At 42.6% G+C, this 16,984-nt stretch overlaps 1 protein-coding gene and 1 long non-coding RNA gene across 3 annotated transcripts; both read right to left on the bottom strand.

Moving 5' to 3' along the window:
• Positions 1–2,110: 2,110 nt before the first annotated feature.
• LOC117437999 (uncharacterized) lies at positions 2,111–3,956 on the bottom strand. The gene is made up of 2 exons (XR_004550623.1): positions 3,887–3,956; positions 2,111–3,574 (listed from the first exon to the last, which is right to left on the bottom strand). It is a non-coding gene; the product is annotated as an uncharacterized lncRNA (long non-coding RNA).
• Positions 3,957–10,701: 6,745 nt separating this feature from the next.
• On the bottom strand, positions 10,702–15,420 carry LOC117438019 (rootletin-like). Of its 2 annotated transcripts, none has more exons than XM_034073372.1 (2): positions 11,951–15,420; positions 10,702–11,097 (listed from the first exon to the last, which is right to left on the bottom strand). In XM_034073372.1, the coding sequence occupies exons 1-2, from the start codon at positions 15,417–15,419 to the stop codon at positions 10,955–10,957; spliced, it is 3,612 nt and encodes a 1,203-aa protein (XP_033929263.1). In that variant the 5' UTR covers position 15,420; the 3' UTR covers positions 10,702–10,954. The 2 variants fall into 2 exon arrangements, with proteins under 2 accessions (XP_033929263.1, XP_033929262.1); XM_034073371.1 differs by having other exon boundaries at positions 10,956–11,168; positions 11,736–15,420.
• Between the last annotated feature and the right edge of the window lie 1,564 nt (positions 15,421–16,984).

Genomic DNA, 16,984 nt, shown 5'->3' on the forward strand with positions numbered 1-16,984 from the left:
CAAGGACCTGCAGTGGGGCAGGTGACCACTTTCATCCCAGCAGTGAGTAGTACCCAGCACAGAAGGATGTCAGGCACAGGCCCCAGGCTGCGTCAGACAGTGGCTGTGCTGCCAGGGTTTGGACAGGCATTGAGAAACCATCTTCCTGTATAAGAAGGACCCTATTTCAGAGTTGAGGCTTGGCTTTTGCTATTTTACTGCTGATCGGTGTGTGGAATATGCAGTGCTTCAAAGCCAGCAAAGTGAATAACCTGCTCTGCCTGATGCAAATGGTTACAGGTTGTGTAAATTCTAATCAGGTAAAGATAGTATTTAACAAACTTGTAATAAGAGAACATTAGAAAGGTCTGACTACATGTAGTATTGAATGCGTAAGACCGTTAAAAGTCATATCCTTAAAAGTAGAATTCCTTGCAGAAACTTCTTATCTTACATGCATCCCAATAAAATCACAACAGAGGTATGAGTATCTTGGGGTTTGTACAAATGATCAAACCTGTTTTCTTTATTGACCAAGGAACTGTGTAAAAGGGAACTTGGATAATGTTTTTTTCACACAGTGCTTGTAGTTGACGCTGCAAGCTCTCTGAAGTTAGTAGCTTTCTCTGCCTCATATTTGTCTGGCACAGTGTCTTTATCGCTGCAAAAAAAGACAACATCTCATTGCTCTGTAAGTTTAATCTACAAGCCAGGTAAGAAGTATTTTTAGAAGGAAACACCTAAAAATACCAAACAAATCCCCAGATGTTTCAGTCCACAGTCAATCAGCCTTAACAAACCAATTGATCCCCTCTATGAAAAGAGAAGTATGGCTTGCTTAACTCCTGGTTACAACTCCTTACATAAAAAGCTATGATTAATTATGAGCACAAAACACACCTAAGACTATCTCTATGTACAGAGAATAGTTCTGTGGCAACAACTTTGACAAATTTCAAGTCCATAAAGTGGAGCAATGCAGAAATTAATGACCAGGTACATGGATTGAAGTAAATACTAGTTTGAACATCAGCTTAATGCCTCATAATGCAATTCAGCAAGTGCTGCTTCAGTGACATAGAAAATTGAGAACCGTGATAAACACATAAATGTATTGGCTTTCGCAAATCATAGGTGTGGTTATGTGGATATAACTATACAAGCTTATAGTAACAAAAACAAAGCTCGACAAAGACACAAGATGAGCAAAACGGAGACGTATAGTAGAAGAATCTGTAAAGGTAAAAAGAAAAAAAGGGGGGTTGCATGCTTGACAGAAGAAAAGCTAGTGCCTGTAAAATATAAAGTACTTTTTAGCTTAACTTAGGTTGTAGAAAGAGAACAATGTTTATGTTGTTAGCCTGTGGAATTTAGTGGCCCCACTAAATGTGAGTTAATTGTTTCACACCAGTCCTCTAAAGTATCTTTAGCTTTAAAGAACAATGTTTGTGTTGCAAGTCTCTGGTGAGATAACAAGATTTAGTGACCCCACTAAACATGAAGGAGTTATTTCACACCATCCTTCTACTTATCATTTAGTTTAGAGACAGAGCCTCCCAAACATCTGCTAGCTTGGGATACTCCTTGTCTGCCTGTCCTGCTATAAACTTTGCAGGAAGGTCACACTGTCTTTGCTAGTTATCAGAATAATTAAAGATATGGCTGGTTTTAGCGAGTTGTGTGGTTACTGGGGCGTTCAACTGTGCCAAAGGTGAAAAGTACATTGTGAGGAAGACTGCTTACTTCATCTTGAAGACCCCTACTCACATGAGGAAGACTGCTTACTTCACCCTCAAGACCCCTGCCCACAATTACTGAAGAGCAGTGCGCAGACACCAAGAGGAAGATACTTCTGGTAATAAGTGACTGGACTTAATTATAATGTTCCCTGCCTATATGCAGGGATTATGAATATGTATGTGACTAATGGAATTGTGAAAGTATATAAACCTGTAACAAATACTAATCACCCGCGCCTCTGGCTACGGTCATGCGCGCAGCGCTGTTCGCTTTTGCTTTAGTGACTTTGTCCCTTAATAAAACCTTGTTATCTTGTTTAGAGAAGGGAATTCGTATTTTACAAGAACTTTGGGGGTGAGGGAAGAAAAAAAAAAACCCAAAAACAAAAAGAAAAAAACAAAACCCCAAAACCACGTGCTTTATTATTTGGAGGTCTCATACATCTGAAGTACCATTACAAGAAGCACCTGTAGGAGAATCAAACTTAGAAACATGCATCTGAAAGTAAAGATTGTCTGTTACTAGCACAATATTTCAAAGACATTGAAAAGAAAGATCTTGGCTTTACAGGACTGTTCCACAAAAATGCACATTACCTTTATTACAGTACATACAAATATTGTGGACGGATAATAGAAATCACCACCCTTCCATGAGATGCATCGAGAACAAAGTTATCCCTTATAATGTCAGAAACATAAAAAGAACCATAATAGAACGTTTAGAAAAAGTTCAGTTTATACCATTATATTTTAATTTAAAAGTGTAAGAATTGCTGTCCCAACTTAAAAAAAAAGCCTTTCATACCTGTAAATTATTAGAAACTTGTAAACCTTTTAACTTTTTCCAGAACTATCAGGTGCAAATGCAAGGCAAATATAAAACCTGTTGATTTATTAGATTACAAGTACTACCTCCTGAAAAAGCTTCAGTTACAAGAACATAAAAAAAAATAAAATATTCTAACTCCCATTGTTAGATCTTAGCTTCAATCTATACTGCATTAAAAGTCCAAAGCCAGATCTGATTTGAACACATTCCTAGAACAAGAACATAATGTTTGCCTTATTTTTACATCAGTATTCTGATCTCTTAGTATGGTTTTGCTTTCTGTATTTCTTTTATTAGTGCATATTAAGGATGTGGAGGGCACCGACAGATAAAAGGTTGTATTTATCAATGGATAGTAGCAACATAAGTGTTTTCAGTTTGCTGCCCTCCAAGAAGTCCATTTCTATAAGAATAAAAGAATACTCCCCCTCCCCCCAAGCCTCCATAGTAACTTTGTGTAGCAGTATGTCTTTTTCATTTATGAACCTAGGACCACTGGTAGGCGACCAAGTACTAAATTCTTCTCACAGATTTCAGTAAAGAACAGTGAGAAGTACACCAGCTGTTAATGCTATGTCATAGACCAGTAGCTGCTGTCGCAAGGGCAATTACTGGCAACATCACTTGCCTTCCACACATAACAGATTGACTGGCACGGGCTTTACCCCTGTGGTGATTCTCTAGGTCTTGCTTGGCTTTAGTAACCAAGATCAGTATAGGAAGTTGAACCAGCTGTAAAGGCAACCTAAATAACAAAGCAATAGTAGACATAAAAATGAGTTTATTTCTAAACAGCAATCTAAAGATAATGACTAGCTTAAATGAGACATTCTTAATGAGTAAGCATTGTAAATGCTGAGCCTAAGCCTGAACCCACACGTCCGTTTTTCCAGGAGGGAAGAGGGTACTTGCCTCTGTTTTTTGTGAGAGGCGTCTGCGAGCGTCCTCCGCAGCTGCTGAATAGTGGAAGCTATGTTCCTTCAGTCCTTTATCAGTGCTAGAAGGCAGCGTCCAGCTTCCAAATCTAGAGATACAGAAGCCTTCTATTTGTTGCGCAGGGAAACCAGCATAGAGTAGTAGAGTAATACAGCTGTACTCCTAGATAGGGACCTGTTTTTTAATACTGCATTTTAATAAGCACTCAGGGTCATTCAGCCAGCAGTATGACTGGAAGATTTAAGAGTGAGCTGTACTATTATCCTTATGCTTGGCGTAAGACATTTTCCTTTAAATACCTTTTCCTTCTTGGGCTCAAATCTCAGCTACTTCATTTGAAAAGAGTTTTATTCAGCATTCACAGGTTCAGGCGAGTTAAGCCATCAAAGATCAGTCTTACCTAGAAAGAGGGTTTAGTTTGCCATTTAAACCAGGTGACAGTGAAGCCAACAACTTTGTTTTGGAGATCTGAAAATGCATATACAAGATTTCAGTTAAAAGAAGTGTCATTTTAAGACAAAATGATACAGTACTGATTCTTGGGAATATCTAGGAATTCCCGGGGGGGATGACACCAAAGCAAAGCAGTTAAGCTCCATAGTGCTGCCTTTCATAAATTTCTACATGCACATTAGAAAGGTCTGACTACATGTAGTATTGAATGCATAAGACCATTAAAAGTCATATCCTTAAAAGTAAAATTCCTTGCAGAACTTCTTATCTTACATGCATCCCAATAAAATCACAACAGAGGTGTGAGTATCTTGGGGTTTGTACAAATGATCAAACCTGTTTTCTTTATTGACCAAGGAACTGTGTAAAAGGGAACTTGGATAATGTTTTTTCACACAGTGCTTGTAGTTGATGCTGCAAGCTCTCTGAAGTTAGTAGCTTTCTCTGTCTCAAATTTTCTGGCACAGTGTCCTTATCGCTGCACTGCTCTGTAAATTTAGTCTCATATAAAAGATGATGGGTTACCTTCATTTCACTAACGTGAACAGCTGAACAAGAGGAATTAGTACTAGAACCAGAGAATGTGGAAGAGGTAACTTCTTAATCCCTGTCCTTGAATGAGCTGCAGAATATGCAAAATTTTTCAGCCTTCATCCAGGATAGCACATCATCACCTGGTTGCTCTGATGCTGGGACAGTGAGGCCGGCAATCATGAACTAGAGTGTAAGGAAGCTAAGGAGCTGTTAGCACTTGCTAGAGAAAGAGAAATTGAAAAAGCAATTGTGAAAGAGAAACGAGTTCCCAGATGGAGTGGAAGTGGTGAGTTTACTCCAACTACTATGAATAGGAAGGCTAAAAGAAGAAAGTGAAGAATCCTATCATTGCTATTAGAAGGGTCCTGCCACCAGCCAGGTGGAGGAGAGGGACAAGCAGGTTTATTGGACTGTGGATCAGATGGCCTGGCACATAAGTCCCACAGAAGTATAAGGCTCTAGTAGATACTGGTGCACAGTGTACCCTGATGCCATCGAGTTGTGAAGGGGTGGAACCCATCTATATTTCTGGAGTGACAGGAGGATCCCAAGAGTTAACTGTGCTGGAGGCTGAAATCAGCCTGACTGGGAGAAAGTGGCAAAAGCACTCCGTTATGAGTTTTCCAGAGGTTCCATACATCCTTAGCACAGTCTACCTCAGGAGAGGGTACTTCACAGACCCAAAAGGGTACAATGGGCTTTTTTTTTTTTGCTGTTTTGGGGACTGAGGAAATTGAGCAGCTGTCCACCTTACCTGGTCTCTCAGAGGTTCCTTCTGTTGTGGGGTTGCTGAAGTTTGAAGAATAACAAGTGCCAATCGCAACCACAACAGTGCACTGGTGGCAATATTGCACCAACCGAGACTCCCTGATTCCCATCCATAAGCAGTTCCAGACACTGGAGAGTCAAGGAGTGATCAGTAGGACTCACTCACCCTTCAATAGCCCAATATGGTCAGTGCAAAAGTCTAATGGAGAGCGGAGACTAACAGCAGTCTATCGTGGCCTGAAGGAAGTCACACCACCATTGAGTGCTGCCATACCGAACTTGCTAGAACTTCAGAATGAAGTGGAGTCAAAGGCATCCAAGTGGTATACCATGACTTGTGGAGACAGTGTTCTCACAGGAAAATGGATATTTGGTACATGAGCTCTGAATAACTGAAAGATACAGCAAGGCCGTGGGAGGCCCGAGGAAGCCTAAGCAAGCAAGATAAGAAGAAGCTGGAATTCACTGAGTGATGAGAACTGTGGACTGTTGGCAAGCGTTCAAGGTCAAGTTCTCACACCTGTGCTTAACCAATTATATGTTAATCACTAAGGGTCCTCAAGACAAGTATCCAATCATGATATGCCAAATTGCTGTAAGTGTATGCAAGCAGTAGTATATAAGGAGTTAATGCTTTGCAATAAATGTCTTTTTGTCTGATCATATTGGTCTCGGACTGAGTCCTTTCCGCGGCAAATGGCGCCTGAACAGGGACCCTCTATAATTTCACATTGAAACGGAAGAGGGTGTGAATCGCTGGGCTGGGAACAAATCGGCTGGAATTGATCTGGCTGGACCAAGATCGGGAGGCAGAAGCCTCGGAGGAGGGAATCCTCGGATCGGAGCCTTGTGAGCCCAGAAGACACTGCGCAGTGCAAATAAGGTGAGCAGCCAGACGGTTGGAAGGGAGCTTAAGGATGGGAAACCAGTTAAGTAAAGAAGAAGTAATACTTAAACTCTTCCAACATATCCTCTCTGTGAGAGGGACAGACTATGATGAAGCTATGCTAAAAAGATTGTTGCTCTGGAGTAAGGAATTAATTGTGGGAGTCGGTGAAGCTTTTAATTTCGAGACTTGGGAGAAAATTACTAAGGAAGAAGCCTCCTTTTTATGGGTGTTTTCAGTCCTTCTTAAGGTGAAGGGAGCAACCTTTAAAGAGACAGACTTAAAGTTAATGTTGATATGGTCGAAGACACGTTATCCGGAGATTGATGAGTCTACCGGACTTGAGATCTCTTTGTGGAATGAGGCAGGAGTTAAAATGTGGAATGCAGCCATGAAAGGCAATGATGTTGTGAAAAGTTTGTTAGTCATTTGGAGAACTGTTTTAGAGACGTTAAAGTCAAAAAATGAGATCATGGAGTCCAGCGTGCCCCCTCCCTGCCCTCCCCCCCAAACTTCTGCTTGTTGCTGCCGCGTCAGCGAAGACTGAAGACGGGAATGAAGATGATCCTTTCGACTCAGGCCCTATGGACCCTGAGAAGGAGTCTGTGCACATTCATCAGTCTGCTGTTGCTGCTCCTGAGATTCTGACGCCTGATAATGCCGATGCTGACCTGGATGGTGCTTTTGACCTGGAGTCTATTCATTTGGAAAAGAAGCCTGATTTATATCCCCCAGATCCTCGTGATAAATGGGCAGCTGTAAAGGGAGAAGCGAGACGGTTGGGGGATGCAGATGTATTGCAGTTTCCCATGGTGTGTGTGCTTCCCACTTGAGATGGGAAGGTCTTTTGTATGCTCTTATCAGGGATATCGGGCAGAATGTGTCAGACCGTGGAGTTAGGACCCCATATACAACTCCTTTGATACGGTCTCTCTGTGATACTCGTGTACTAGAAGTTGGTAAATATAAGTATGTCCATGTTTCTATCAACCCTTGCAAACCTTTATAGATATTGCTGGCAACTTCTTCCAACATAGGCTGGCCACCTGTGTTGGAATGAGTGTGCATTTTGGTCAGTATAAAAGCCCAAGCCTCATGCAATGTGAGGGAGGCAGAGCCTCTGCAGGGACACCTGCTAAGGTTGAGCCTGCCACCTGGCACTGCAATGATGCTCCTCGGAGCTGGTTTCCTGATAGTCTTCACAAGGTCCTTGTGCCATGTTCTGTATATGGGACCGTGTAGTGGGAGTAATGATTGTCTGGATTTTGTGTTTCAAATATTGTAGTTGTGTGGAGTGTGCTTGTGGGATCCCATATGTGTGTGTGTGTGTGATGAGGGCAGACAGTGTTCTGTATATTTTTTTGTTGTCAGGTTCATGTAAAAATTTTAACAGGTAGCAGTTCAACATTCCAGGCAAGAAAGGGTTAATGCAAAAGTGTGGCAGGTATTTGTTGCTGCTGCTGAGAAGGCTGCTGCTGATAGGCCGGTGGTTTTAGCTGTGCAAAGCAGGGTGAGAAACTTTGAAAAAAAGAAAGAAAAGGGTAATGATAAGTCACTCTAGCTGTTACTAGTGACTGTAGTTTTGTTGTGTATTGCTTCAAGCTTGTTTTCCAGCCAGAGTACTATCAACAGCATGTAAGGGATTTGATTCAGTGATACTGTCAGTGTGGGTTCCTGAATAGGTTAGTCGAGTCACCCTCCGATACAGTGGGCTGTCCAATACAGTTCCCACAATGGGATGCAGACAGGCTGGTCACACACAAGGGTCTCGTCTTTCTTGGGACACTGACAGGCTGATCAAATATAAAGGGTTCAAGGAAACCCCCCTTATAATGTTACAATGTGGTCTGAGCCATAGGGGTTAGGAAGTATTGCTTTTGATTCTGCTTGTGCGACAAAAAAAAAAAAAGGGAGTGTAATGATGGAGCAAACCCCCTTGACTGATAAAAATGTGTCGTCTGTTTCTGCAGCTGCTTCACATTCCGTTTGCATCAGAATGCTTTTGCTTTAAGGAGTCACTTTAACCTGTCTATTTCTCAAGAACTGATAACCCAGAGGAAGGGGTATATTTCTGTCCTCCTACCTACAGGTCCACGGTGGCTGCCTGCAAAGTTTGTCAAGCCTTGCCATGAGCGGGACAGATGAGTGGAAGAACTTGATGCATCAGATACAGGAGCTGACCGTGAAAACCCCAAGCAGAATGAGATAGAGAGAAACGAATGATTGCAAAACATCACTTGGGGGCAACTGAAAAGTAACAACTTGAATATGCGTGCTTGTAAAGTAGCTATTATTAGAGGTTGTGATTTTGCATATAAACCCACCTGTATTTACTAGCCAGTTGCTAATAAGAAACTATACCTTGTATTGTATTGATTTGTCACTTGTAAATGAGATGTTAAAGAATGTAAATTTGCAGCAGCTGCTAGAAAATGCTAAGGCAAAAGCTAGAAAGATTCTAATATGATGGTACTGTTACAAAGCAGGTAATGGAACAAATTAAGAGGATGGGAGAACTCCACTGGTAGGAAGTTTCTTTGGCTAGTCACTCACTGCCATCAGTATCTTCAACATGCTGATGCAGTCTGTAATAGTTACTCGGCTAATGTAAATCTGTGTGTGCTTTGCTGTAGTAGTGACTTGTTACTGGGTGAAGTAGGTGAAACTCTGCACTGACAACAAGGTGCAAGGACTGAGATTGACCAAATGCCTGCTACCACAGTCAAGGGCAAGACTGGGTTGGCCTCTGTGTCTGCCACCAAGAAGAACTTTTAGCTCCGCTGCTGGCTGCAACCCAGCAGGCGTAGAGTGGTGGAGACACATGCCATGCCAGACCTTGATGTGAGGGATGGCCTCTGCTGTTATCAGAGAGCCATCCAGGAGAAAAAGGGTAGGCCCAGCTGTGTACAGCTATCAACAGGACCATACTGACTGCCAGCGAAATATACAAAGGCCCAGAACTCAACAACATAAAGAAACAGCAATGACAGAAATCTTTGTAATATCTGTTCTATTATGTGTGACCATGGGTAATGGACAAGTATACTGAGCGCATCTGTTAAATCCCCATTATTCCATCCTGTTACATGGTGTGTAGGATTCACTGGTATGCCACATGTTATAAATGTTCAAGTGACTTCAAATCAGACTAATCTTACTGAAATAATGCTGCCTAGAGTAGTGGGTGGTTATGTTACACAAGTCCAGCAGTGATAGAGCAGACACACCAAATTGTAAAAAACTTTTAGTAAAACTAAAAAGGGGGAGTTGTGGAGACAGTGTTCTCACAGGAAAATGGATATTTGGTACATGAGCTCTGAATAACTCCGAAAGATACAGCAAGGCTGTGGGAGGCCCAAGGAAGCCTAAGCAAGCAAGATAAGAAGAAGCTGTAATTCACTGAGTTATGAGAACTGTGGACTGTTGGCAAACATTCAAGGTCAAGTTCTCACACTTGTGCTTAACCAATTATATGTTAGTCACTAAGGGTCTTTGCCGCGGCCAGGTGGAGGGGAGAAAACACCGACACGATGTAGGTTCACAAAATGCTCCGTTTATTGATTACAAGGCTGCTCTTAATATACTGTCTTACACGCAATCACGCATTACTTGATTGGCTGCTTCACTTTGCCCGCGAGAGGTACACGCTCCACTTTGCCTCTCCTGATTGGTTTCACACCTTCGCTTCAGCTTAGCGTTACATCATGCTTCTGGCATCTTGTTATTGCGCTCCTGTTTTGCTGACCTTGACGCTTCCTCTTCCAGCCTGGGGTCAGAGGTTCACTTTCTCACAGCTTGCTGCAAGCCTGTTAAAGCACCCATGCTCGACCCCCAACATCTCCCCCTCTTTTTTCAAATAAGGCGTTCGTCATCTGCTGCATGCGTTGCATAGTACATTGTAACAAACAAGGTCCAAAAAACAAAATTAACAACATAATCATTATTGGTCCACTAAACATCATGATTAAACTCCTTAACCAACTACTTATTCCTAACGATTTTAACCAAGAGTCTATAGGATTTGTTTCTACAGTATTTTCTTTAAGTTCAAACAATTTCTTGTGAATAGATTCAGAATGATCAGAAAGATTGTGAAGGATGTAAAGCAGCTGCAGAAGTAAACTGTACAGTGTTAACAGTCAAGGAGTTTGCTCCATCATTACACTCCCCCCCTTTTTTTTTTTTTTTTTTTTTTTTTTTTTTTTTTTTTTTTTTAGGTGGTCAACCATAAATACCTGCTGCACTTATGCATTGACCCTTTCTTGCCCAAAATGTTGAACTGCTACCTGTTAAAAACTTTTACATGAACCTGACAACAAAAAATATACAGAACACTGTCTGCCCTCATCACACACACACAAACACACATATATGCATATATGGGATCCCACATACACTCTCCACAGAACTACAATATTTGAAACACAAAATCCGGACAATCATTGCTCCCACTGCACAGTCCCACATACAGGACGTGGCACAAGGACCTTGTAAAGACTATTAAGAAACCAGCTCCAAGAAGCATCATCGCAGTGCAAGGTGGCAGGCTCAGCCTTAGCGGGCGTCCCCACAGAGGCTCTGCCTCCCTCACATCACGTGAGGCTTGGGCTTTTATACTGACTAAAATGCACACTCGTTCCAACACAGGTGGCCAGCCTGTGTTGGAAGAAGTGGTCAGCCATATCTATAAAGGTCTTGTGAGATACCAGAGGGACTCCAATCAAACATGTTCGAAATGGATCAGATGGGGTTGCTATAGATAAACAAAAGGAATCCTGCCCTATCTCATTAACCCATGTTACCCACATGTTTTGCCGATGATCCATGTTATGTGACATCATACTTCCCTGTTCCATCAGAACCACAGGTGCTGCCAGACCTAATATCTTCATTTCGTTTTTCTTCCAAAAGTTCCCTAGCTAGATTCCACAAATAGTTTATTAAGACACCATCTGCTGTCCTCTCGTTTCCTCAGAATCTCCCTTCTTTTCCAGCCACGGTTTTACCCATTTAGCTGGGACCCATCGAGGTGGGTCATCACCTGTAGAGACACAAGCATATCCCCGTCCCCAGGTGAATAAAGTTTCTTTTTCTGTTCCCCAGGGTCCCAAGTACAGACAGGCATTTTTAAAACAGAATTTTGTGAAGTATAGTGCAAATGTATCGGAATAACAGTTTGCTTATCATTGGTTGAAACAGGATTTTTCCAATTTAAAACATAACATGCTTTAGCTAACATATCGTGTGGCGAGAGGGTTATCTCCCCCTCTTTTTTCAAAGCGCCAAGCAAGCGTTTAATATCCTGATGTCGTCTTTCGACAATGCCCTGGCCAGTAGTATTGTAAGGTATGCCTGTAACATGTTTAACACCCCATTGCTTTAGAAATTGTTCACTCCAGTGTCCTACATAACTTGGCGCATTGTCTGTCTTTATCATTTCAGGAACCCCTAGGACAGCAAAAGCCTGTAACCAGTGTTGTTTCACTGCTTTAAAGGCTGTTGTAGTTAGTGCTGAGGCCCATACTGCATGACTATGAGTATCAACTGAGACATGTAAATATTTCAGTCGACCAAAAGGGGGGTATTCTGTAACATCAGTCTGCCATACTTTTCTTGGGCCTAAGCCTCGCGGGTTAACTCCATGTTGTTGTAATGGAGCAATACGGGCGCAATCAGGGCAGGCTGCGACAATATTTCGAGCCTGAGACCTAGATAGTCCAAATTCCTGCTGTAGACCTCTTGAGGATTGATGAAAAAACTCATGTGACTGACGAGCCGCTTCAAAGTTCTGTAGCACGACTGGTCCTGCAACCGCTCGGTCAATTACAGCATTACCCTGGGAAAAGATACCAGGTAAGTTGGTATGACTTCGCATGTGGCAGCACCAGATGGGCTCCTTACGTTCTTGAATTATACCCTTTAGGCGAATTACCAATTCTTCAATTTCCAATGTTCCAATTTTACCTATTTTTGCACAGTCAATACGATTGACTACACTGACTGCATATGCTGAATCGGATACAATATTTAAGGCTTGTGAGGAAAACCAATTTAAGGTTTCAACAATGGCTTGTAGTTCTAAGATTTGCACTGATTTTCCTGTGTCAGTCCATATCTTTAGTTTCCAATTTTGATTGTCTTGCCATGCGAAGCCATATTTCCCAGTACGTCCACTGGCATCAGTGAATACAGTAAGTGCATTTGATATAGGTTTTTGTTTCACAATAGGCCCTCTCATTATAATAGAGGTTGTTTGAAACAGCGGATGAGAGGGATAATGTGTTGACAATTGTACCCCATTAACTGCAAGAGCAAAGGTCATAGAACATAATGACCATTCTTGGATTAAATCAGTAGTTTTCCAAGGTAGTACAAATACAGAAGGATCAACACCAAACACCAACCTGACACGTTCTTTGGCTTTTAACAATAGGGACCCAATATAATCCTGGAGCGTGGTAACAGATGCAGAAGGCTGATACGATGGGAAAACCCATTCTAGGATCGCTAAGTGTTTTTCAATTTGTTGCGCTATAATAGCAGATCTGTATTGCTGTGATCCATAAACCAAAACCATAACTGGATATTCAGGGTCATATCTATAAACCTGTTGTTGCTCAATTTTTGTCTCAATTACTTTAAGAGAGTCATCACCTTCACCGTTTTCATTATTCTCTGTGACCTCTGAATTCTTGATTTCTGCTAATGGATCCCTTGAGGAGCCTACTCCAAAGCCATACTGGAACTCTAGTTCTTCATGAACTAACTCATCTTCACCTGTCAACTGGTGTGGCTCATTCCACATCGCATCAAATTCTGCTCTCATCTCTGGTAAAATCTGGTTTTCCCTCAAAGTCATTACCTTTTTATTGGAGACATTGTCTTCATCAGGCTTTTGCCTTACATCTGTAGTGGCTTTAGCCTCATAAAGTTGCTTCTCATTTAATTCCTTGACGAGAGAATTCAGTTTCTGAATCTTTCCACGCGAGGACTGTTTTACTTGTTTATATTGCTCAGCTTCCTTGAGCTGCTCTTCTGCATCAGAAAGTTGCAACTTAAGCCCATCAATCAAACCCTTGTATTTAGTTTCAATTTCAGATTTTTCTCTCTCAAAGTCTTCCTGTTGGTTCTCAAGTCTCTTCCTCAAAGATTCTTTATTAACTTCAGACTCATGAAGACTCTTATTTAAGTCAATTATTATGCCATTCAAAGTCTGAACATGCTCTTCAGAATTCAGAGCACAGAGCTCTCTTTTTAGCTCTTCAAGTTCATTCTTATATTTCAAAACCATTTCTTCTTCATATACCTGCCTGGCTTCTGCAATTTCCCTTCTGTGGCACTTCTCCAGCTCAGCCCTCAAGTTCTCCAACTGTCTGCAAATATCCTTCTCATGGCTGATTGTCAGTTCTTCAACATGTTGTTGTTCTTTCATTTTGCATAAAGCTATTTCATTTTTCAATTCTCTTATTTCTGAGTCCCGGACAGAAAGGGCACATTGTAATACAGACAACCTTTCTGATGCCACTAGATCTTGGAGACTTTTAACATCTTGTTCTTTTTCTTCCGTGCTTTCGCATAGCTGTTGAATTGTATCTTCCATATTCTCTTCCATTTGGGCAAATGTATTTTCTTTATCTTTGGCATTCTTTTGAGAAGACTCAAGCTGTACTTCCAGGTCATGTGCTTTCTCACGCAGCATCTCCAAATGTGCATTTTGCTCTCTGATACGGTTCTGAAACAAGGACATCTGTTGCTGGGCTTCTAATGCTTCATTTTTCTCAGGGCTTGTACTCCTCAGCACCTCATTAACCTCTGTCTCTGTTGCTGTCTGTAGTAGGTCGGCATTTTCAGCCTTAAATTCTAGTAGGTTGGAGTCTCCAGTCTTAATCTTGAGTAGGTTGGCATCTCCAGCCTTAATCTCGAGCAGGTTGGAGTCTTCAGCCTTAAACTCTAGTTGTTTTACCTCTAAGCGTTCCTGCCACTTTACCAGAAACATTATAAAAGCCGTAGCCCCTAGGAGAGTTTCCATAAGCAATCTAATATTGGCAGGAACAAGCTCCTGGTATTTCATAAAGGCTGTCATCTGTCTTCGTACAGCCGAATTAGTGGCTCCGTAGGCCATAACACTTTGTTGTAATTTTGAGACCAAATTCCAGTCTAAAGGTGTCCATTCTGCTCCATTCTGTGTAACCCGTACTGGAGCAGATATTAATGGTTCTAAAGTAACCTCCCCATTCAAATTAGCTTGTGTGATAACTCCTTTCCATCTCCGCCCCATGTCAAAAGAATGATCTGTAGGGATATATTCGTTTACTCTTTTAGGGATATACCCCTTTGCCCTCTCATCCTCTAACATTCCTTCATCTAAATCATCCTGTAAGTCTCTTTTTTCTTTTTCTGTTAATCCTTCCCCTGCTCCATACAAGCGTTTTATTTTTTCATGACCTTCTTTAATCGTTAGCTCTCCCTGTCTAATTGCCCTCTTGATCCCTTCTCGTCCCCCGGCGTCTAATTTCTCCTTTTGGTCCAACTGTCTTTCAATATTCTTGATTCCTTCTTTAATTGCCTCCATGGCTTTTTTATACATTTCTCTCTTTTTACCCGTATCACCATCCTTGTCTAAATTTTTCACAGCTATCATTAACCTTGCCATTTGGTGGCGCTGTTGCCTTAGTTCTTTCACAAGTTCAGCATAAGGCGATTCTTTTTGTAGTTCGTCATCATTCTCAGACGGCAAGGGTACATTTTCGGGCAGTACCTCCATAGGTTCTGGCTCAGGGGGTGCAGATGGTTGCGTGGGCAACTCATCTGAGGGGTCCCAGGGGATAATTAAGTCATCAAACTCCCCCTTCTTATGCACTGGTGCAGCAATTTTTGTTTTTTCAGGGGAGGTACGGGGGGGCACTGGATCAGGGATGGGGCCCCACTCGATTAAGTCCGTTTCCCCCAAGTCCGAGTTTTTCGTACTCTCACTCAAGGCACCCTTCAACGCAGCTGCGATTTCCGCCTCTGCATGCATTTGATCAATCATGAGCTTAATGGAGCGGTAAGTGCATGTTAATTTCTTCGCCCCTTTATGCTCTGTCTGAACGCTCTCCCACAATTCTTCTCCTATCTTACGCCATTGATCTTTGGAAAATAACTGTGCCGTATTTTCTAACAACCCCCTTTTCCGGCACCAAACCAAAAGGTCCACAAGTTCCTGTCGGGGTATCGAGTACCCTGTTTTCTTCGCTACGCATAGCAATCCCTCTATCGTAGCCTTTTCTATCGCTGATACAGCGGAACCCATCCCGAACCAGACCGCAGTCTGCCTGACTCACCGGTCAGCCGTGGCCACGTAATTTGAGCTCTTTTCCTGCCTCTCTCGGGCAGCCTGCCTCTCTCGGGCAGCCGGGATCTCCACCTTCTCTCGTCCGCGGTCTCTCTCTCTCCTGGTATCACGTCGGGGTCACCAGAATGCCGTGGCCAGGTGGAGGGGAGAAAACACCGACACGATGTAGGTTCACAAAATGCTCCGTTTATTGATTACAAGGCTGCTCTTAATATACTGTCTTACACGCAATCACGCATTACTTGATTGGCTGCTTCACTTTGCCCGCGAGAGGTACACGCTCCACTTTGCCTCTCCTGATTGGTTTCACACCTTCGCTTCAGCTTAGCGTTACATCATGCTTCTGGCATCTTGTTATTGCGCTCCTGTTTTGCTGACCTTGACGCTTCCTCTTCCAGCCTGGGGTCAGAGGTTCACTTTCTCACAGCTTGCTGCAAGCCTGTTAAAGCACCCATGCTCGACCCCCAACAGGTCTTCAAGACAAGTATCCAATCATGATATGCCAAATTGCTGTAGGTGTGTGTAAGCAATAGTATATAAGGAGTTAATGCTTTGCAATAAATGGCTTTTTGTCTGATCATATTGATCTCTGACTGAGTCCTTTCCGCGGCAATGACTGATATCACCAGTGCATTTTTGGCAATTCCTTTGGCAACAGAGTGCAGGCCACAGTTTGCTTTTACTTGGAGAGGTGTCCAGTTCACTTGGAACCGACTGCCTCAGGGGTGGAAACACAGCCCTACCATCTGCCATGGGCTGATCCAGACTGCAATGGAACAGGGGCAAGCTCCAGAAAACCTGCAATACATTCATGACATTATTGTGTGGGGCGATACAGCAGAAGTCTTTGAGAAAGGGAGGAAAATAATCCAAATCCTACTGAAAGCCGGTTTTGCCGTAAAATGGAGTAAGGTCAAGGGACCTCAGAGGAGATCCAATTTTGGGGAATAAAATGGCAAGATGGATGTCACCAGATCCCCACAGATGTGATCAACAAGATAACAGCAATGTCTCCACCAACTAATATGGAAGAAAGGAACACAAGCTTTCTTGGGTGCTGTGGGGTTCTGGAGAATGCACATCCCAAATTACAGTTTGATTGTAAGCTCTCTATCATGTGACCTGGAAGAAGAATGATTTTCAATGGGGCCCTGAAGAACAACAACACTTTGAGCAAATTAAATGAGAGATAGTTCATGCAGTAGCCCTTGGACCAGTCTGGACAGGGCCAGATGTAAAAAAATGTACTATACACCGAAGTCCAGGAGAACGGTACTACCTGGATCCTCTGGCAGAAAGCTCCAGAGAAGACTCGAGGTTGACTCCTTGGCTTTTGGCGTCAGGGATACAGAGGATCTGAGGCCAGCTATACGCCAACTGAGAAAGAGATACTGGCAGCCTATGAAGGGGTTCGAGCTGCTTTGTAAGTCATTAGCACTGAAGCACAGCTCCTTCTGGCACCCCACTTGCCCGTGCTGGGCTGGATGTTCAAAGGCAGGATCTCCTCTACACATCATGCAACC

The sequence above is a fragment of the Melopsittacus undulatus genome, chromosome W, assembly GCF_012275295.1.
Source record: "Melopsittacus undulatus isolate bMelUnd1 chromosome W, bMelUnd1.mat.Z, whole genome shotgun sequence".
Taxonomy (NCBI): Eukaryota; Metazoa; Chordata; class Aves; order Psittaciformes; family Psittaculidae; genus Melopsittacus; species Melopsittacus undulatus.